At 40.8% G+C, this 21,858-nt stretch overlaps 1 protein-coding gene across 4 annotated transcripts in view; it reads right to left on the bottom strand.

Annotated features, from left to right (window-relative positions):
• Positions 1-21,858, bottom strand: part of FILIP1 (filamin A interacting protein 1) — a 102,954-nt gene that overhangs the window by 42,973 nt on the left and 38,123 nt on the right. For all 4 annotated transcript variants that reach the window (XM_082302482.1, XM_082302484.1, XM_082302483.1 and 1 more), the window contains one exon: positions 16,852-17,130. In XM_082302482.1, coding sequence (XP_082158608.1) covers positions 16,852-17,124 — 273 coding nt within the window. In that variant the 5' untranslated portion in view covers positions 17,125-17,130. The remainder of the gene's footprint in view (positions 1-16,851; positions 17,131-21,858) is intronic.

Genomic DNA, 21,858 nt, shown 5'->3' with positions numbered 1-21,858 from the left:
TAAAATAATTATTTTTAGGTTTTCTTCTTTAAACAAAACCCTAGACATGTTGCAGACCCCATTTAACCAGCATAACTGGTGTCAGACATGGAAAGTCAGAGCACATCCCCCAGCAGTGGAGGATGGCTGTGCTGCCGGAGCTGGGGCTGGCCCAGGGCCCAGCTCCTGCTCCCTGCCCCAGGTGGAAGCCCCCAGTTTCAGGCAGCATGAGCAAACATCTCAGCATGACCAGACAGCTCTGCAAGGCCCCCTGGCTATGAATAAGGGGCATTTTAGGGCTATGCTGTGGACAAACGCTTAAGCCAGGGCTCTGTTTCTAATGATACTTGCCAACACCTGTTAAGCCATCTGTAAAATGGGGGCAGGGCACCTGCTGTCTTTCAAGGCATGTTTATGAGGCCATGGTCCAGGGAGGGACTCTAAAACCTGCACGTTTTTGGTGGGCAGAAGGGAGCTCCTGGATTTCCCTAGAGACCATCTTTCCCACAAGTGCAAATGGATGGGGGAGGAGAAGAGTATGGGCATTTTTCTCTTTCCTGCTTTTCTGTCAACCCCTGTGGGCTTAAGAAGTAACTTAAGGGCTAAGGAAAGGTTCAGACATTTTAGGAAAAAATCCTTTAAAAATTCTGCTCCTATGTAAGCAATGACTGTTTTAAGATTTATGAACTGACCAACTCTTCACGCTTTCCTGTGCCGCTCATAACAGCATTCAATTCATCCCTGTAGCAAATCTTAAATCTTTACCCGGAACCATAGAGGCATCACAGCTCTACAAAACCACCTGCTGTTAAAATGAGCAAGAAAATAATTTTTGGGTAATAGCAGACCCTTTAATATTTTTTTTCATTTAAAATAGTCTAACATGAAAATAAATAATGAACTTGAAGCAAAGATCATGACATCTAATTAAGAACTAGCCCAATTACACTGTATAACATTTTGTAACCTTAAGTAAAATCTTTGCACATGGCTGCAAGGTAAAAAATACAAATTGGAATGGTATTTATGTTATTTCAAAATGAGAGTGGGAAAGGTTCATCACTCATGGATGTTACAGCTAAGTGAATTATGTGAGCTAGTCCCAAAGAAAGGCAGAAGAGCATGTACACCTCACTACATCACATCCTGAGACTGTGCCACTCTCAGTACAGGAAAAATGTTATTTAAGGAAAGTTCGAGAAAGGTTTGTGAATGTATTACTTTTTCCTATCCCTGTAGTAATAACAGATGTCTTAGTGTCTTCATCACCATGATGCCAATGCTTTTATATTGAAAAAAAAGCCCTTAAAAAGTTCAATAAAAAAGTTCAAGCATGGGAGTATGGAGGGATTTATAAATATCCAGATTTTATGATGTGTTGTCTTAAGCCCTTTTAGGAAGAGGCAGTTTTGAGGCCATACCTTCATCCTGGCCCTATGAACTAATTTGGTATCCTGCTGTGTGCCTCGAAGCAAGGGCCCTGTGCCACAGGCATGCTCAGGGAAAGCACTGTGCAAAGGGAGCATGAACACAGAGGGATGAGGGAGCAGCTCCCTTCTACCTTCTGCACCAAGGCACACAGCCAATCATGTTGAAATGTCTTTGTTTTGAATTTCAGCACACAAAGCTTCAGGCCCCGCACAGTCCATTCCTCAGGGACAGGCACACCTCAGACCCTAAGCTATTTGGGAGGGGAGGAGGATGAGTTTATTCTCTCATGTTGAAGCTGTTGGCCCCTGGATGGCATAATTAAACACTGACAAGGCTAGGCAGAGCAGACAGAGACAGCTCGGGATTGGTAATTTAACATTGTGAATAGGCAGAGCAAAGAGCTGGACTCCAGTCCCTGCAATGGTTATTTGATACAGAAATAGCTGGTGGAGGCAGCTGCTCTGCCCAGCGAGTGCCCCGGCCCCTGTTCAGTTGTGCACTGCCTGACTTTCCTTCAGGCCTCATTAGCCTGTCATCACTCACAATTAAAATGGAGCAACTTTAGCTCAAGTCCCTGAAACAGCTAAGAATGTCCCTGATAGCTAAGAAAGGCTTCTGGATGCTACAGATTTGGGTCCCCCAAAAGCCAAAGGGACTTAAGCCAGAGGGAGCCAAGCCAGGGGAGTGGATGATGCTTAATGGAGGAACTGACACCCCCAGAAGGAAAATAGGTGCCCAACCTCAGTTCAGAGCTTTGAAGAAAAGAGCATATTCATTTCTTCATCTTTAAAGGGAAGCAGTGACACACCTAGCTCCAAGGGAACAGGGTAGGACTGTCAGCACTGAACACCCCTTGTTGCAGCCCATGGGGAGGGTACCTAGCCCAGAATTAGGCTGGGTGGCACCATCCCTAGGGACACAGTCAGCTGCCCTCTCCTGTACACCTTCTTTGGTACCCTGCACTCTGCTGGCCCTTCAGATTTGGATGGTGTTGATGTGGCAAGGTGCCTTCTGCCTTTTCTGGGCTCAGCCATTTCTCCTATCATTATCTTTTCAAGGGTATTGGTTAATTCACCAAGTACTCTGTTTCAGTTATGATAACAGTTTTTTAAAAACAAACTGGCAAACAGACACACAGGTTGCTAGGAAGCACTGGACCAAAAAGGGAACCTAATGCTAATAATAAACTGGAGGCAAATTTGCTTTTATTTGGTCAGAAACAAGCTCCATCATAGGGAGATTCTGAACGGCAGATAACCTAGGCCAGAGAGAGATCCAGGCAATGTCCTAATTTTCCATCAGCCTTTGGGTTTGTGAATTCCAGTTAGTCTCTCTGAAACTCCTCAGGATAGTATAGAGGGAAGGAGCTGAAACAGCATGCTTGTGTATCTTGTGATTTCATGTTTCTCCCAATGACTAATTTTCCCCTGAAACAACTAGAAGAGAGGTCAGATAGAGATGTTTTCTTCCAATGTATAGTGATCTTCAGGAAACAGACCATTTTCAGAAAACAAGTCAGAAAAATCCTGCAGAGGAACACTGGGGCTACTTTAAAATTTGTACCTGTGAAGAGGCATGAGAGGCTCAAAGTGGGGGTCCCTAGCTAAGAAGAGGGGACTTTGCTGGCAAGCTGTTTCTACTGATGAACATCTACTGCTGGTGCCTCCCTTGTCCCAGAGCACAGTGCTGTTTTGCAAAAATCATAAGCTAAGAGACAAACACAAGGAAGATATTTCAAACTGCAAGTAAACTTGCATATGAAACCCAGAGAACAGTCTTTAGCTGTTTTGGTAGAAGGAACATGGTGTTTGGCACAGGAAAACCATCTCTCAAGTCCTGTTCTTGTTTTGTTTTGTTGGTGCTGTGATGAGAAAGAGCATCCAGGCTTGAGAAGCCCACATATTGCAACAGCTTGTAACACAATGAAACTTATTTGCAAAAGTCCAGAAGACTGCAATTAGTCAGAGAAGCTCTTTAAAGTCAAAATACGGAATTTAAAAAATTTATTGGTTTTTTTATTACTTCAATTGTCCTGCAGAAAACTCCAAGCTAACTTTCTATCTATACTGTTCAGACTGTGAGTTCTTGAAATAAAGAGACTTTTTCATTAATAAAGTGTCCCAAGTACCTGATTCTCTAAGTAGTAGAAGCAATAAAGACAAATCAAAGATGTACTATTTTAACTCCTTCAGTTACTGCTGCTGATAGAGGAACTGCAAAGTTGACCTATGTCTAAGCCTTGTTTTATTTTTACTGGAGGTGCCAAAATCTAAAGGTTGATGACTTCAGTTCTTGAGTACACCCTTGGGGGACTGAGGTGCTGTGGAGCACTGCTGTCCCACAAAGTTTTGCCTGCTCTCCTTTCCCTCCCTTCTATTCCCCACTCATGAGTGCACTTACCTAAGAGGTGGGGTCTTCATTACTAACTGGGAAATCCAAGACAATGCTCCCCTTCTCTCATGAGTGCATGCTACTTGCCCAGATGGAAGGCTGATGAGGGCCCACTCATTGCAGGGCTATCCTGAAACACTCACTTTTTGGCAGACTAAAGTAGAAGGACTTTCTTTCGCTCACCAACTTGAGCGGAGGAGGGGGCTGTGTTCCAAACCTCACTTTACTACGTGCCTAGTAAAATATTTAAAAGATATAGAAAGGATGTAAAGAGGTTTCTGCATAAAATTGAAACTATTTAGGAAACAATAGCTTGACTCTGCTGCTTGTAAAAGGGGTCCGGCAGCCTAGCAACGAGATTCTTGGTCAATGGAAAGACTGTTACACAAGCCGGGCGTTCAGACGTGCTTCCTCCTTATGCCCTGCCCTGCCAATTTACTACAGCCCTCTCTCCCCATTCCCACAGTCTTTGGCCTCTCCCATGAGCCTGCTGACAAAACTCAGCACCCACTAAACGGGGAATTTTTGCCACAGGCCATTTGTCACCTGGGAAATGGGAATGAACTGATCAAACTCGTTTCATATAAGGCATCTAGTAAATCGGGAAAAAAATTCAGTTGTATTCAAGGTGGGCTGAATGGAGTCAAAGTAATCACTGTCAGCTAAGAGTAAAACCCAACTCAAGATCATTTGCCGGTACATGTCCTAAACTCTTCTCCTGTTTTTTTTTAATAAGTAGCCTTCCTGCAAATTCATAGTGTGTCTCTCTCAAAATCAGTTACTGGTAACTATTACCTTCATAGCTCCACATTTGGAGGCATCTAACTACTTTAGAGAAATCTCAATATTTCAGTAACATGACAACAATCCTCTTAATTAGATGAAAGAAGTTTTGAAAACTCAGGAGCAGCATTTACAAGAAATGCAATTATGTAATATTTGGGCAGTCTGATATTTCCAGCTTTTGAGTATTTCTTTTCTGGTTATGAAGGCACTTTGTCATACCTACACAAGGAAGTGCACTAAGTAGCAGATGTTTAATATTTATGAAGTTGTATTTGTCTTGCCAGTGATTAATGATGAAAAAAAACCACCGAAACCACAGAGAGGAGCCTTTACTTCTACTTGTGTTGTTGTTCCTTGCATTGCACACAGTCCAGGTTATTTATAGCGCAACAGCTGCTCTGTTCAGCATCCGAAACTAGATAAGGTCACAGGTTATCCATGTAATGTTGGGGTCTTACCAGTGACTGATTTCCTAAATTCCAGTAGGCTTTACAAATGTTTCACCCAGAGTTAATAAACATCACACTCAAGGCATCCAGAGGGAGATCAGGAGAATGGTCTCACACTGCTTTCTGTGCTATCCAGGACATGCTGTGTTGCCATCAGGGCAGGAATAGCTGTATTTCTGAAAAGTCCCATTAGAGACCTCAGAAAGTGGATATCCGTAGCTTGGTTAGTTGACTTTAATGAAAGAAAGCATCTTCAGGCAGGTGTACTCAAATACCTGTATCTGAAAAACTTTCCTAACACTAATCCACTTGTCCCTGTTTAAGACCACTAACTCCCCTTCTTTCTTATCTTAGGAAGAAACAAAAATAATTAGAAGGAAAGTGTACTTTCGTAATTTTGTGTCATAATACTTTAAAGATGTATGCAGAACATAATCAAAACTACTCCTGACTGCTGGAATGACACTTTTGTTAAAGGCCTGGTTGCTCACTCTAGCCCTTCATACTGCTATAATGACTGGGTGGCAATTTGCCTTCCCGAACAGTTATACTTACTGTACAAAGCATGTTTCAAAGCAGGGAAGTCAGATGCTCTCCTGAATATTGCATCAAACAAAGCTCCTTTTTGCTAAAAATTCAGTAAATATTTTTTTTCTCCTATACCAGATATCTGAAGCAGCCTTGTTTGTATCACTCGCTCAGTGATAATAGCCATGTAAAATGCTGGCTAATTACATAAAATTATAGAATCATAGATGTCCTGAGTTGGAAGGGACCCACAAGGATCATCAAGTCCAAATCCTGGCCCTGCCTCGGGACAGGACAGGCCTAAGAATCACAGCAGGTGCCTGAGAGCACTGTCCAAACACTCCTTGAACTCTGTCAGGCTGGTGCTGTGACCACTTCCCTGGGGAGCCTGTTCAGTGCCCAGCCACCGTCTGGTGAAAGAATCTTTTCCTGAAATCCAACCTAAATCTCCCGTGACGCAACTTCAGGCCATTCCCTCAGGTCCTGTCACTGGTTACCACAGAAAAGAGATCAGTGTCTGCCCTCCTCTCCCCCCATGACAAAGTTGTAGAATGTGATGAGATCTCCCCTCAGTCTCCTCCAGACTGAACAAACCGAGGGACTCCAGCTGCTCTATGGTTTCCCCTCTAAACCCTTCACCATCTTCATAGCTGTCTTTTGGACATGCTCTAATATTGTGCTCTAATTTTGGACATGCTCTTATATTGTGGCACCAAAACTGCACACTGGAATCAAAGTAAGGCTGCACCAGCAACATGAATACATAGTTTTCCTTGCAAAGAGGACTTTATGTACAGCAAAGTTTTTTTCTCGCCTTTCATCTTAGCTTAATTTCCTGATACTTGAAACTGTGAATTTCACTTGCATGAATTTGTTTTAACTTTTCTGTATCCAAGTCTAGGTACACAGTGTACTCTGGAGGTAAAGAGATGGCTTCAGTGATGGAAAGTGATCATTGTTGATTGTTGATTTTGTACAAAGGGTAAGTGAAATATACATCCAGAAATACAGATGATCCCTCATGACCCTGAGGATATTAAACAGAACTGTTCTATCTTCTCCACACTGTGCAGAACTTTCTGGCCTTGTATGAAGCCTTTGGAGCAATACCCTGTATTTAATTTTATTGTGTGCTATCTTTCAGTGATAACTCAGAAAGCTCTTCTAAAATCAATACTGGAGAAGAGGCACATGATAGACCAGCTCATCCACTGCATAAATCTTCTGAAGTGGCTCCAGAAGAATTACATCAGAAGTTAATTTGGCCTCTTATGTTTGAAAAAGTCCCTGCTAAAGATTGCAGAGCTGAGGAGAAGCAGCACTGAGCAATGTATTTCTTCTTCCAGCAAGCTTCGAAACAGATCAAATGAGCACTAGAAGACATCTGTCTGTTATTTCCTGCCCACATAGCTTTGTTCTGCTTTATTGCCAGAGCGCTCCATGGATGATGTCACTTTTTTTCTGAAGAAAACAGGCCACCAGAGCCTTTCACTGACATAATTAATTATCTGTAGCCTGGGCCACAGCCAGCAAAATTCCCATGGCAAGGCCCTGAGAAGTATTAACTCCACACTGCTTGATGTTTTCAGAATTATTATGGTCTGGGATACCCTGTCTTGTCTTTTCACACTGAAAGAGTGCTTTGCTTGATATTATCAAGCCATGGGGCAGTTACTGCAGCAGATAGAATTACAGTGTCATGATCCAGTCAGCACAGAGACACCAAGGCGAGGGGTCCACTGTTAAGTGCATGAATCTGCGTGTTGGGATGTGTTCTACATGCTCCAGCAATGCCTCACAATGGCTTAACCCACTGTTTTGGATTTGCTGTGTCCAGTCATAAAGATTTTGTCTCAACCAACATTACCTGTGTAATATTTTCCACATGACCTGAAGCCCAGCAGCAAGCAGAAATCACAGACTGATCCAACTAGCCATCAAGTTGCCATGCTCCTTTTGTAACCAGAACTTATTTTGTGATCAGTTAGCAGCTCTTTAAGAGGAAAAAGAAGTGACTAATGAAAGGGCAATAAGAGAAAAAGCATTTATTTTCCTCTTTCTTCTGTTATAATCTGGCCCTATTAACAAGTCTAGACCAAGACACAAGTGATCCATGGATCATGGACCTCTTTCCTGTGCTTCACACAGAAAATTAACCCCACCATGCTCCAATTTCCATTCCATAAGGAAATAATATTTCTCATGAATGAGATTTAATTCCCAAGTATATACAAGATCTAGATATGCTATGAATACTACAAAAAATATGGCACTCTAACATCAATATAATTGTTTTCCTATTAATTTTTCCCCATTTGTTATATTCTTTTATTTCCTCCAGGTTCATGCTCTTCTATACTATCATCCAATTTGTTGAAATCCATTGGAAACTAAAAAGTATCTTCATTAGACATGCAACTCATCTTGTCTAAATTGCTCTTTGCAAGTGCTACATTGATGGTATAAGGAACAGAAGCATCTGAAATTAGGTGCTCTGACCTGAATTTCAGGGATGCACTTGAAGCTACTGCTGTGAGTACCCTGTCTCCAAGAGGAACAAATCAGCCCAAGCATTTTTTTTCCACAGTGATCTTGCTGCCTTCTGGCAGCAACAAGCACACAAGGAGCAGGATGGAGCAAGACAAGCTGGAGCCAGCAGGGCTGTATCCACCAGGATGATGAAATCAGAGGCAATCCTTCTGCCTCCTTTGTGGAGACAGGAGCATGTGGGACACTAACAGACCTAAGTGTGTGTACATGTGTAATAAACTGTATACACAACTTTCTCTCTTGTCCAAGCATTTTGTTGGCTTCAACAAGATGTTTTTGAGTACTCTGTGCTACACAGTGTGCATTCAAATTACTGGTGGATGATGAATAGGCAAGAGCAGTAGGACTGCATTACTGCAAGCACTCACCAGCGTAGCCAATTATTTGAACGGAGGAGTCGTCAGAGGAAACAAGAGAAGTGGCACAAACTCTTGGTGTGAAGCAACTAGAGAGGGTGGGCAATGAAAGGCACAGAGTGAGAGCTCCCAGCCATGCCCACGATGCCCTCACAGCCTCCAGTAGTCTCCAAAATCCCCCTGATTCCCCGCAGTGTCTGTCCTTCCCTTTGCCCTCCCCAAGCCCCAGCTGGACAGCCTTTCCCCTCTCCATCCTCCCACTGCATTTCCAGGAATGACTCTGCAGCCCTTCAAAAAGATATTTTACCTGAACTGCTGAGATTGCCTGAGCCAATACAGGAGAATTGGGGTTTCATTATGAGGCCACATCAGTATTTCTCTTTCTAACTTGTTTAAACTTGAAGGTGACAAATGTCTGGAAGTTACCATGGAACTGTATTTGAGTTAGTTCAGTTCCACTCATTTTTCTTATATGGAAGAATTTATGCTGGTTTTTTTGCAAAGAAAACCAATAATTTCCAGGATAAGAAAGACATCACTTCCAAAATCCAAACCCTTCCTGTCTCAGGAAAGGACTTCCCTTCATAGTGCCTCCCTCAGTAGTGCATCATTTTGGGTGTCACATCTGCACAACCCTCTGAAATAAGTCACTGAGTTCACTTTATTTTGGACATCATGCAAAATTCTGCACTCAAGCCAGCAATTTTGTAAGATGTGGCAAGACACGGGATGTTCAGTAGGACCCACAGTTTTCTATGTGAAAATCTTACATTTCTTTCTCTTTAGTCAACCAATAGGTGGAGCCTTTAACCCTAGAAACAAGACACTTTCTCTGCCGTGTTGGCACAATTATTATGTAAAGACTTGTATTTGCTTTTATTAAAGCATTTTGGGAGAAAAATAATCTGTCTGGACTCAAGACCTTATCTGATCCTCAGCTAGAGAATGAGAGACAAAAACTTAATAAATACACAACTGGGGCAGCAAGTTAATAAAAACAGATTCATCTACCACTGCAACGTTAAATTAACAACTGGTGACTCAGAGTACTGGACAGCATTATGACACATAAGACATATGCTCATTGCAAGCTCTCCAAAGAATCCCAGATATTTTAAAGCCAGAGAGATCATGCATTTAACATAGATTGCAAAAGGATTGGCCATGTGCTCTCTCACAGAGTGAACCTTCTCTTAAGAAAAATGAGAAAGATGCAAACTTTTTCATTGCTGTTGCACTGAGTATACAATTTCTATTAAGTGTAAATAAAAAGAAAAATAAATAATCAACTTATATCAGCTATTTAAAATTAATTTTTAAATCTTGCAAGAGAGGATCAGTTTGGAACAAGACCAAAACTTTAAAAAAGTGGTTGTGGGAAATTATGTTGTTTTGAACAGAAGACTTAGAATTTTTGGAAAAAAACCCCAAGCTATTCATACTCTTCCTTCCATTCTAGATAAGATGTTCAGTGGGTCAGAGACACTTGCCAATTATTCCTCTCTCTTCTGATCCTTCAAGCCTAACTAACGCAATAGATGTAGCTCTGTTAAGTACAGCTCAGGCATTAATAGAGAAGGATGTTTTTGTGAAGTGTCTGTGAAAGAGGTCTTCAGGCTACAGCTGTCCAATGACAGTGATATTTTATTGAGGATTATTACTTTGAAAAACATATAATTCTAAGGCAAATTTGGTATCAAAGAGATGGATGGCTATCACCACTAAGGTTGATAGTACCTCTGCCCTTAATTTCAGAGGGAGCTGGAAATTGCCTAAATAGCACAATTTAACTGTATTTCAGTATACTGTCGTCTTACCTTTTTTTTTTTTTTTTCCTCTCATAAAACAGCTGGGTTCTGTTTTATGATTTTGGGACTTGCTAGACAAGTTCTTTTTTCCTCCTATGGTATGTTCTGCCCTTTGCACAGCAGTGAATGTAAGCTACAGAAAATAAACCATACTATTCTAGACAAAATTAATCTCTGGTTATAAATTATTCAATAAAAATAGAAGAGAGCACCTGTGGTCTGAAAACATTTTTTTGTGTGTGTGCTGCTAAAGAATTCTTCACCAGGAAAACACAAACAAACCAGGGGTCAGTAAGAGAGAATTTTTTAACTCATTGTACTGATATGCCAGACTGATATTTTTAGGGTTTGTTTTTAGGCTCTTATTTTGCTACACTGTGGATACCATCTTTTCCTTCATTTTCTTGCCTTTTTATGCCCACTTTCCGTGTCTCTAGCTTGGCTCCATTTATCTCTGTTGTATTCCCCTTTTGCTTACACTCTTTTTCTTCTATTGCCCAGCCTCTTTCCCCTCATTCCATTCTCCTTAAGTCACCCCTCCCTCCTCACGTTAACCCTATCTTCTCTTTTTCCCTGTAGCTCTGTACATGCCAAGGTTTTTCTCTTGGGGAATTTGTATTTCATCTGTATGATATGGTCATAAGTCCTAAACTATTTCAATTCAATCAACAAGACTTCACAGATACCTTACATGCACTTTTCCCTGGTGTTACCTATTCTTTCTGCCTTGGCTCATCTGCAGCTTGCTAATCTCTGCTATTTTGCTAATGACCATTTGGAAACTCCTTCTCGCCACTGCTTTCTCTGGTGCCAAGGCAACTTGCCCCAGCTTTCTCTTCTGATTTTGGTACTGGGCACAAGAAACACATCTGGCTTCTACCCACCTATCTATCCCATAGTCCTTGCTTGAGCTTTCAGGCAGATCCATATTTATTAATATTAATGCAAGAGTATTAGAAAAGGCACTGAAGAAAAATATAGAAGTTTGTACAGTGTTTTTAACTAAACAACAACTAGGTGCCTCCACCAATGTTATTACAACATCTTGGAAAAGTCAATACAAAAGCAGTTTGAGGCATTACATGCAGCAAGAGGAAAAAAGAGACAGAAAAACATTGCAACAGCTACACAGTCAAATTCTCTTGCTTGTACTAGTCAGACTGGCAAGTGATGGGAAGGCCAAGTAATGCCATGTCTTAAGAGAAAGGCAAATATTAAACCAAATGCACAAGGCACCAGTGAGCTCTCTCCTTCAGCAAGCATCATGTGCAGTTCCAGCTACAGACACTCAGAAAGGTGAACCCAGGGTGTGACTGCTGCTGGTCAAGGGGTGATGGAAGGCATGCAGAGTCTATTTTGCTAGAGGAAACTGGAAGGATGTGGTACGGCTAGCACAGCAAAAACAAAGGCTCAAAGGATGCAAGACTGCTGTCTACAAACAAGTCAGGCAGTAAAGACAGGAGGGAGAGATGTGGGCTTTCAAAACAGGATCACTGCATAGCAGAGTTTCATAAAGGTTTCACTATATATAATTAAAATTGCATTAGAAATTAAAGGGGGGAAGTTATCTAAACATTAAAGCTTTTCAGTTCTGGAACTATTTTCCAATAGGAGTAGTCAAAGTAAACAACTCACTTCATCTTAAAACACAGCTTACTAAGTTAACAACAAAGGTTGAATGGAGTGCTTGCCTAAAAAATTACATGCTGGGACTTGATATACAGTTTCTCTTCTACAATTTTATCTCCAGAATTCTCAGGTCAGTCAATGCATCTGCAGTACAAGGATGAGGAAAGCCTGGGTTGGGAAGTGACAAAAAGGTAGAATAAGAAAAAAGGTCACAACTAGAGAAATAAAGAGGGGAAGAAAAGTGAATAGGGAAATTTAGATCTTAGGAAAAGGAACGTAACAGGGTGATTATAGAATAAAATGTATTTTTTAATATGTAGCCATACAAAAGGGAAAGAAAGTAGAAAGCAGAAAGATGGAAACAGTAAAGAATTTTCCTTTCCTTTACATTTACAAAGCATAGTTTTCTGATAGAAAGACAGTAAAATACTAAAATACCTTTAAAAATTGTTAAAATGCAATGGCTAGTTTATCACCTATATCCATGTGAGTTAATTGACTTTAAGAGAGAGGATTTTCCTCGTGGCAGGATGTGCAGCCACTGATACCTAAGTGTTTCATAAGGACCTTACCAGAGAGAACAAAACAGAGTCCTCTGATAACGTTTCCCTGATCCACCCAGCTGGAGAAGAAAGTCTTGAAGGTGAGCTCCTCCTGTCTCTGTTGGATGAGAGAACTCCTTCCCCCAGCCTCCCATACCTGCCCTACAACAATTGCTCTGGCACCTCGTGTGAGCACTCAAATTAACCCTTAAATGCAGTCTTGAATAAATACTGATAAGGAATGGACTTCTTTGACAGCAGAGTCACTTGGTCTCTCCCTTTGAAGGAGGGATGCTATATAAATAGGTTTACCTCTGAATATCTTCTACACAGTGTTTCCCTTCAAATATCAAACCAAAGCAAGTGTTACATTTGACCATTTGGAAGTCAGGACTTGTCAGAAATTGTGTCTTGTGATTAATTTATGTATCACTTGTATATTAACCTTACTGTTCCCCAAGACATCACATTTCACATATTGCCCATCTGCACCTTCAGGTCTGCAACAGAGGAAATGTGCAGCTGACACCTAAACATGTATTTCCTTTACACCCCATTGCTGCATGGCTCTGAGGAGCTCTGCTCCTCGACAGTGCCAGGCTCTCAGGAAACATTTCCCTCAGCCCTAAAGCATGCAAGGGTCCTCAATAGGAATGGGGGGCTGAGCTGCAGGGGATGAATGCCATGTTGGCACAGGAGAAACACAGTAAAACATGGACTATAATAAAGGCCTTGAGCAGAAAAGTTGCTCCTTTTTAAATTGGTGTGAAATATATAGGAAACTGTCTCCCAACTTTAAAATGTCCTCCAGCAATAGGCACAGAATCCGGATAAGAAATTATTTTTCTTGAAAAACCTAATGATTTGTAGTGGGATGCTGTCATTATAAATATACTTTTATTACTGTGGTTTTTTTCCCCAACATGCAATAAAAGAGTGAATCGTAAACATGTAGGAATACTGCTCCTCATTTCCTTTCGGGCCCCTAATCAGGAAATGTTGAAAATCAATGTTGGTATTGCTGAAGATTAATAGCTGCTGCTCAGAAACCATACAGAAAAGGAACATATTCCTGCCAGGACAAATACATAGGCCATTGGACAAAAATCTGTGAACCACAGATAGGATTATATCATCATTGTAAAGATCCATACTGCCTGTCTTGCTCTACAATTAATAATATTCACATGTGGGTTTGACTGAAATCACTGTAACAACCAGACAAATTAATGTCATGCCTTCATGGTCTAATTTATTGTACTGGTATTTGAAGTTTTCTTTTCAAATCAGCTTTGCAGTATTTAAAAATTGAAGTTTTTTCCAGGGATAAGAAGCAATCCTTCATGGATTTTTTGCTACTGTATGTTCAATATGGATTTAAAGAGCATGTAATCACTACTTTTTCATATGAGCAGTTAGATCTCACAAGAGAAAATATACTCCACTGAGCTATAAGGCCATTAAAATAAACCCCTGTCATCAGTTCATTTGCTTCCCACTCTCCCTCAGAGAGGCCATACTTAAGAGTTCTCCTGCCATGTACGTTGGGACACATTCTCATCACCGCAGCTTCTGTATACTTTTTCTTCTCTTTTGTTTTCTTACAAAATAAGGCATAGGCTGTGGTGACCTCAGATGTTTATGGAAAGCTTCCCTTCTCTGTATTCAGTAAATGCACAGAGTCCAGCCAGGAAACATGAAGACAGGTAGAGACAGAAACTAAAGCACAAGCAAGCTACCTGAGAGTATTATAATTTTAAAAACCAATCAAGTTTAAAATTATGACAAAAATATTGCCAGGGCATGTCTCCATGATTTTCTGGCAGGTTTGCCTTCAAGATGAAGAGCTGGGGCATCAAGTCATAAAGTAAGTGCTCAATATTGATACCAAGAGCAATGTGGTGTGGGTCTATGTCACCAGATGATGTGAACAGTGAAAAAAGCACGTGATGCATATGAATACATTACCAGTTTACCCTGCTAACCCCATGGTTGTCATGACCAGGTTACCTCCTGTGGCTTAGCTCACTGTTTGAGGGTTACAAGGCAGTGCCATCCTGGTGGTACAGGCATAAGATGCTCCCTGCTCATGACTGAGAAAACAGTCATGGTATTTTATCCCATTTTTTTGTTCAGAAAATAATGGATCTCCCTACAGGTACAGCCTGATGTTATTCTCAAAACAAAATCTTCTTACATATGCCTAGATAATGTTTGCTTTGCCAGTATTGAAATGACTTCAAAATAAACCCATAGTTTAATTTGTCAGTCCAACAAAAGGCCAGCTAGCCACCAGAGATGTCTGAACAGATCTGAAAATAAAAAGCCATGAAATGACTCAGTGCATTAGGTCACTGTGACAGCCAGGAGGTAATACCAGAGTATTTACTTTGGCTGGAGTCTTCCTTGGCTCATCTTCATTTGTAGTGTTAAAGCCAGGCTCTTCATCTAAAGCCAAAGTGCTGTAGCTTGCCCACTTCAGAAATGGGTCAACACAGGTACCAGGGAAATAACTAAAATGGGGGGTTTTGAAATGAAATTAAAAACCCCTGTGGATTAAAAATAATTACTCTCATCCCTGCCTGGCTGCAAGGAGCAGAAGAACAGATGCACTCTACAGCTACCAGTGTGGTTGTCCCCACAACCTCCTGTCATGCCAGGAAGCTTTAGCAGTCCTTAACATCTCCTTGGGGCCTGTATATATGAAAACCTCTAAAGGTATTGTCCAGAACCTATCCCCATCATCCCCAGAGGGAGAATGAGAACACAGGCAGCTCTTCAAAGGTTGTGTAACTACCCCACAAAGTATGGTGAAGAACAGGAGAATTACTCAAACAATAAAGACCACATTTATTGCCACACAGGAAACATTAGTGACTTTCTTCATCTCCCCTTTCCAGACCACAAAGGTGACTTCAGGGTAAATCTTTCTGAACAACATGAGCATGATACATTTCTATTGAGGTTTGGCTCTGTTCACCACAGAAGCTGCATGCTAGCTCCATCTCTAAGGAAATTATATACACAAGTTTTTGAATAAAGTAAAATGAAGTACTATAAAAATGGTTACTTTTCTCTAGTGATAATTTCTTTTTTCCTTTGCAAAATTGCATTCAACAGATTTTCTTCCTTTTTTTTTTTCTGCAGCTTTTCATTGGAAAATGACCGTTCTCTGACAAAATTATTTCTTTTGAATGCATACTTCTTGTAACTTGAGAGTAGTTTCTGACAAACTAGAGGTGAATTATGTGCAGAAAAAGTGATACTTAATGATACTTAATGAGATGGAATGTCAGAGTTACAGTAATGGTGACTCGTGTACCAAAGAAATTAACAGAACAATTGCTTCTTGTATTCAGATAAGATGGTAACAAGTTCAACATTAAAGTAATAATGTTATGAATGTGGGTTTCAGGGGAAAAGCAAAGTCTTATATGAAAAGCTAAATGGTAATGATTAATTAGAATAAAGGGATTAAGACAAAATGTTTTCAGACAGGTCGGGTAGCTTTTTTCTGCTTGTCTGTAGGTTCAGTGAAAAAGATCACTAAAGTACAACCAAAAGAATGTGTGAATTTGACAAGCAGTCCTGCTACAAAAGGGGATAAGTTATGAACAGCCACAAGTCTTCATACTGACTTTTTGAAATACCATGTTTCAACTTCTTACTTTGAAATTTTTTGGAGGCTGACACTACTGAGAGTTCAATGATTTATTAGCATTAAAGGGAATCTCAAAACTGGATGGACATTCAGGGACAAGTTAAGTGCAGAATCAGGCTGACTGCCATCAAGGACTTACTGCTGGGCTGAATTAACATGCAAACTGGAACAACTGAGAATGCTTTCAAGCAAGCACTGCTCCAGGAAATCAAACTAATGGATCTTTGAAAGGCAAGGAATGTGCAGAGCACTGAACTCCAGAAATCAGACAGGACAGGCAGAGCTTTGGCTGAGCCATCAGTAACATCTAAATATGCAGAAGTTCCAGAAGACATCTGAAGTCCATTTTCAGTATTCCCGACTTGCAGACTTGCCTCTTGTATATTTTCAGTAATGATTGTAATTACATTACCTGTATTTACTTGTCTTCCTCCCTCCCTTCTTCCCACCCACCACTGATTCCCCTATGGTTGTTTTCAGCCTCACCTGCAGATCTCCATTTGTTTCTCAGGTGTTTCTTTGAGAGGTGTTTATAATTTGTTTTGCTTTGGTAGCTGCAGTGGTAAGTAAAGCACTACTTAAAACTATGACTGTTAAACACCAACTACCACTGCTCTCTCCCTGTGGTCCTTTGCCTTAAATATGCATGTCCCTGCCCTCTGAGTTGAGCCCTGTGCTCTTTGGACAACCTAAAAATAGATAGGTACATAGAAAATATGGTTTAGAAGATGCTTCATTTACCTGCAATTCTCCTTCCATTATACTGAGTAGTTTTATCAAGTCTTCTTTAGAAAGCTCTATGGACTTCTTGTTCTTTCGCTCACTAGGACCAGGTGATTTTGAGTGCCGTTTGACAGTTGCTGAAACCATGACCTCATCTTCCTTCCGATGAGGTTTGTTCTTTTTCTTGGCATCCTCCTGAAGTTTTTCATTCTCTGCATGGCTGATGACAGGCTTGGAGCTGGAGAAGTGCCCGTTAGACGAGCTTTCTCCACCTTGGTTTCGGGATCTCATCCCTGCCTAGAAAGAAACAAACATAAAGATGCATTTATAAACAAAATTACTTTAAAAAAAAAAAAAAAAAGCCACAGTGGAAATACTGCCTTTGGTAAGAACAACAGTCTTCTAAAAACTGAAAAATACTGTCATGCTCAAGAGACTGCGGTAGAAAGCTCAACCATTTCAACAACTCTGTGTGTGGCAGAAAAAAAGTCCTAAGGTAAGGTTAGCCATCTTTTTCAGCAAGCCAAATGCTGATTAAATGTATGCAACTTAGAAGTGATGCAGGAAAATGATAAATAACATGTTCCAGTGTTTCCTTTTGTTCAGATGACATTTTGATCACTCACAATCCAACACTACGAAACAAAGCAGGTTGTCAAATAGATCTTATTTTAACACGTGGCTTACTTGAGAAACAAAAATGAAATTAAATTTTAGAAAAGCATATTCCTGGAGTATAAATCTCTATGAGAGTGGAGTGCCAATGCATTACAAATGTCAGTCTGCATTTTCCCTGAATTAAGCAATGATTTTATTGCAGATAACCAAGAAAAATGAGGAATGCAGAGTAAATCAGGTGACAAATACTGCACAAGATTATTAGACAGTAAGTGCCATAAAATAAAGTTGAAAAGACATTTGAAAAATGAGCACAAAGGGTATGAAATCACCAACAGGTAAATGGGCAAGATCAACACACTCTTTCCAGAAGATTCAGGGTTTCTCCAAAATGTCAGGTCATGGTTATTCAATGCTTACATTTCTGTCCTCTTAAACACCTACACTGAGGCTTAGACAAGAGCAGTAAATGCTCCTTAGCTCCGTCACTTGACCTACTGTATTGCTAAATTTTTATAGCAATAAATCTAATGAAAAATAGTCCACTGCTTCCAATTATTTCCTCTCATTTAAATTAATCTCTGGATTTAGTCTGCAGTTTGTTCATTAGTCAAACAGATGCTTCTCAACATCAATAACATCACACAGTCTTCTGATAAGGAACTCAGAGAAGCAGTTCACTAGTGATAGAGCAAAACCTAAAATACATTGACTAATCAGCTTTGCTAAATTACACTGGGTCTGCAATGGCTTGACTCAGGCCAGCATTATAAATCTCTTGCTCACAATTAGCCTTGCACTTTTGTAGTTTCACACTCAGCATCAAGATTGTCTTTTTATTATGACTGGTTACTCATGTCTTCATTAATTCAGTGGAATTCATCCAGCAGTGTAAATAGGGAGAGGATCAGACCCCATATTTTGGAGTGAGAGAGTTTCACAAAGAGATTCCTTGCATTGTAGGTCTGCTCTTATCCAAACAATATGTGAAACAGGTACACAATGGCCTTTAGTTTCCTGAATGCTTATGCAGTGTGTTTTTCATCAAACAGTTTGGATTAAATACATGAATTACACTTTCTAAAAACAGGTCTCCATTATAAGCATGAACAATACCTGAGAACCTCAGGAAATCTTTTAGGTTTCAGATTTATAATGGAAAAATAAACATAGTACTATGTTTCCTCTCAGATAGGGCTTTTCAATTTGTTTAACTTTAATGGGTTTGAAACTTTCCAACCACGCTTCCTCTCAGGAGAGAGCACTTGGGATTCAATCTGTCTCTATTTTCTAAGTGTTTCCTTCTGAGTCCCTGTGGGCCACAGCCTCCAGCCACTTTCATCTCTAAACCAAACCTATTTTTTATGGCTTACAGTGAATGGCTTCATGGCTCTTGGACATCCTACATGTTTTACGAACAAATATTTGAAGACTGTCTTGTATATGTTTTTCAGTGGAAAACAGATTATTATATTACAGTATATTCCACTTAGTAACATGCTCTGTTAGGGATTTCTCTGTATTAAGACAACTCAACTTATAGACCTGAAGGTGCACAATTAATGTTAAATTTAACTTATGACTAGTTGAGACACATCATCAGCCTGAAACATTGCATAATCAGCCAGATGCACTTAGCTGAATATGTTAGGCTTTGTGAAAGGTAGTGTGTCACACAGTCACATCATAACTCAAGACAGCCACTTTGATCCATCCGTCCTTGTAGGAGCTGAGATAACAATTCCTGAAGCCATGTAAAGACTGAGCAGCTGATTATAGGCTTCTCAACCTGTTAACAGAGAGACTAGGAATGCATATTTCAAGTGTGTTTATGCTCAATGTAAATCAACATAGGCCCACAAAGGACAGATGCAAAGTTATGTTTTTTCAAAATTAATTAAAACAGCAACAGAGCAGCTTAATCAACTGACCTGGTGTTTCATATCATCTGGCTAATTAAAATAGGATTGCTGTTAAAGGACATCAAACTTGTCCTCTTTCAAAATTTCTTTTAAACTTGTAGATTTATTTTGCAGCAAGCCTTACCTGACAGTAAGTGTGGCAGACAGTCTGCCACTCTTGGGGTCACTGCCCCTAACAGCCTTTCTTTGTGTGAAAGCCTGCAAAAATCAGAGTCATTCTAACACTTACTCTGTCTTCCCTTACGATGTTGATACTTTTTCAACTCATTATCCAAATGCAAAGGTGTCATGTGCTGAAGCCAGAGACTGAGGCTTAACTTTGTATGGCTACAGAAAGGGCCAAGGTTTTGATATTCACACAGTAATTTCCAAGGAGTTTAAGGGCCAAAATCAATGGCATGATCCAGCTGTTGTGCAGTGCTCTAGGAATATAAAGCAGCTGTAAGGATGACTGAGTTTTAATTAGAGCAGCATGAAGTAGCCAGGACATACCAGTGATCTTGGCTGAAATACTGTGTGCTGGAAAGGAGTGCTTAGTATTATTGTTTTGGATATCCGTCTGCATTTCTGATGGCATCACAATAAAGAAAATAAGTTTCTGAGCAGTTGCATGACATTATTTCACATATCCAAATCCCAAAACTTTGCTTATCTGTTGTTTCACCCAGGTCCCAAAACTGATTCTGGGGACACTGCCAGTCTAACACTGGTAACAAATGACCTCCTGCTGTCAGTCCTGATCACGTGTCCGTATCTTACAGCATTCCTGATCTGCTGAAGGGATTGTGTTCCCTGAAGAAATAGCTCATATGATTTATAACAGTTTTAGCATTTAACTCTACTTTTTTTTTTCCAACCCTTATCGTATTGCATATTAAACTGGAAACTTTTCCTAACAGTTTCCAGTCAAACAAGAAGACTTTATGTGGTCAGTCACCTTGATTTTGACATTTATTGGCTACTCATTTCAATATGTGCTCACAGCACTGGTACTCGGCATGGGAACTCTTCAGTCCCTCCTCTGGTTCAGTCATTTGTTAAGCTTTATGCACAAAGGACAAATGCTATGATTATTTACTTGAGTCTGTATTGTTGTTCTGGGCATGGATCCTTCAGTTTTCACAAGTTAGAATCCACACAAGACTTTATGAAATAACCTTTATGTTAGTTTTACTGACATCAGGAGGAAATCTGTGAGGAATTTGCTGAGTAGGATGTCAGGAGAGGACAGGCTGCATGCTATTCCAAGTCTTTTCCCCGCTGATGGCAATTTGTTCTCCCTAAAGCTCTTGAAATGGCAGGTTAGATTAGGCTCTGTTACTAGTGCTGTTAGAATCAGCAAAGGGGTTCTTTGAACTTAATGTGTAGTCCCTCTTGCTAATTGGACATGATGATTTTGGCTCCATAGTACTTTCCCTTAAAATAATAATAACATTATAATACACAGACACACAAAAAAGCTGATTTAAAGCCATGATATGTTTGTTGCCATTGGCAATAAATTGGTCATCTGGATCTCAGTTGCAGGTCTAACTGATTAGGATATGACATGAAAGTGCTGGGTTTCTGACAGGCTAACAAAGTGTTGTAGGGACAGTGCAATTGAGTTAGTGAACCAAAACTGGAATTTGTTTCTCTGCTGTGGCTTTGGGGACTGTATCTTTCAGAGGCTCTGCTGTGCAGAAATTTGGAGTGGGGCGAAGTGATGTGCAGAAGTTCCCAGTACACAGGTTTGATTGCGGAGAACTCAAGCGCTAAGCAAGCCAAATCTGTGCCCAGTGATTACCAATCAATATATAGCACTAGGAGTGAAAAATAACTTAAATATACTCAAACTGGAGACCAAATAATATAAACCTCCACCAGATCTGAAACACCCCACAAATGATGAGGAGAGCTAGAAAAAATTGTAAATAGTATCAGTCTGTATCTGAAAGTGAAAAGAAAAAGGGGAAGGGGAAGGGGAAGGGGAAGGGGAAGGGGAAGGGGAAGGGGAAGGGGAAGGGGAAGGGGAAGGGGAAGGGGAAGGGGAAGGGGAAGGGGAAGGGGAAGGGGAAGGGGAAGGGGAAGGGGAAGGGGAAGGGGAAGGGGAAGGGAAGGGAAGGGAAGGGAAGGGAAGGGAAGGGAAGGGAAGGGAAGGGAAGGGAAGGGAAGGGAAGGGAAGGGAAGGGAAGGGAAGGGAAGGGAAGGGAAGGGAAGGGAAGGGAAGGGAAGGGAAGGGAAGGGAAGGGAAGGGAAGGGAAGGGAAGGGAAGGGAAGGGAAGGGAAGGGAAGGGGAAGGGGAAGGGGAAGGGAAGGGAAGGGAAGGGAAGGGAAGGGAAGGGAAGGGAAGGGAAGGGAAGGGAAGGGAAGGGAAGGGAAGGGAAGGGAAGGGAAGGGAAGGGAAGGGAAGGGAAGGGAAGGGAAGGGAAGGGAAGGGAAGGGAAGGGAAGGGAAGGGAAGGGAAGGGAAGGGAAGGGAAGGGAAGGGAAGGGGAAGGGGAAGG

The sequence above is a fragment of the Coloeus monedula genome, assembly GCF_965178545.1.
Source record: "Coloeus monedula genome assembly, chromosome: 2".
Lineage (NCBI taxonomy): Eukaryota > Metazoa > Chordata > Aves > Passeriformes > Corvidae > Coloeus > Coloeus monedula.
The sequence above is the reverse complement of the archived record's forward strand: the minus strand, read 5'-3'. Positions and strand labels throughout refer to the sequence as shown.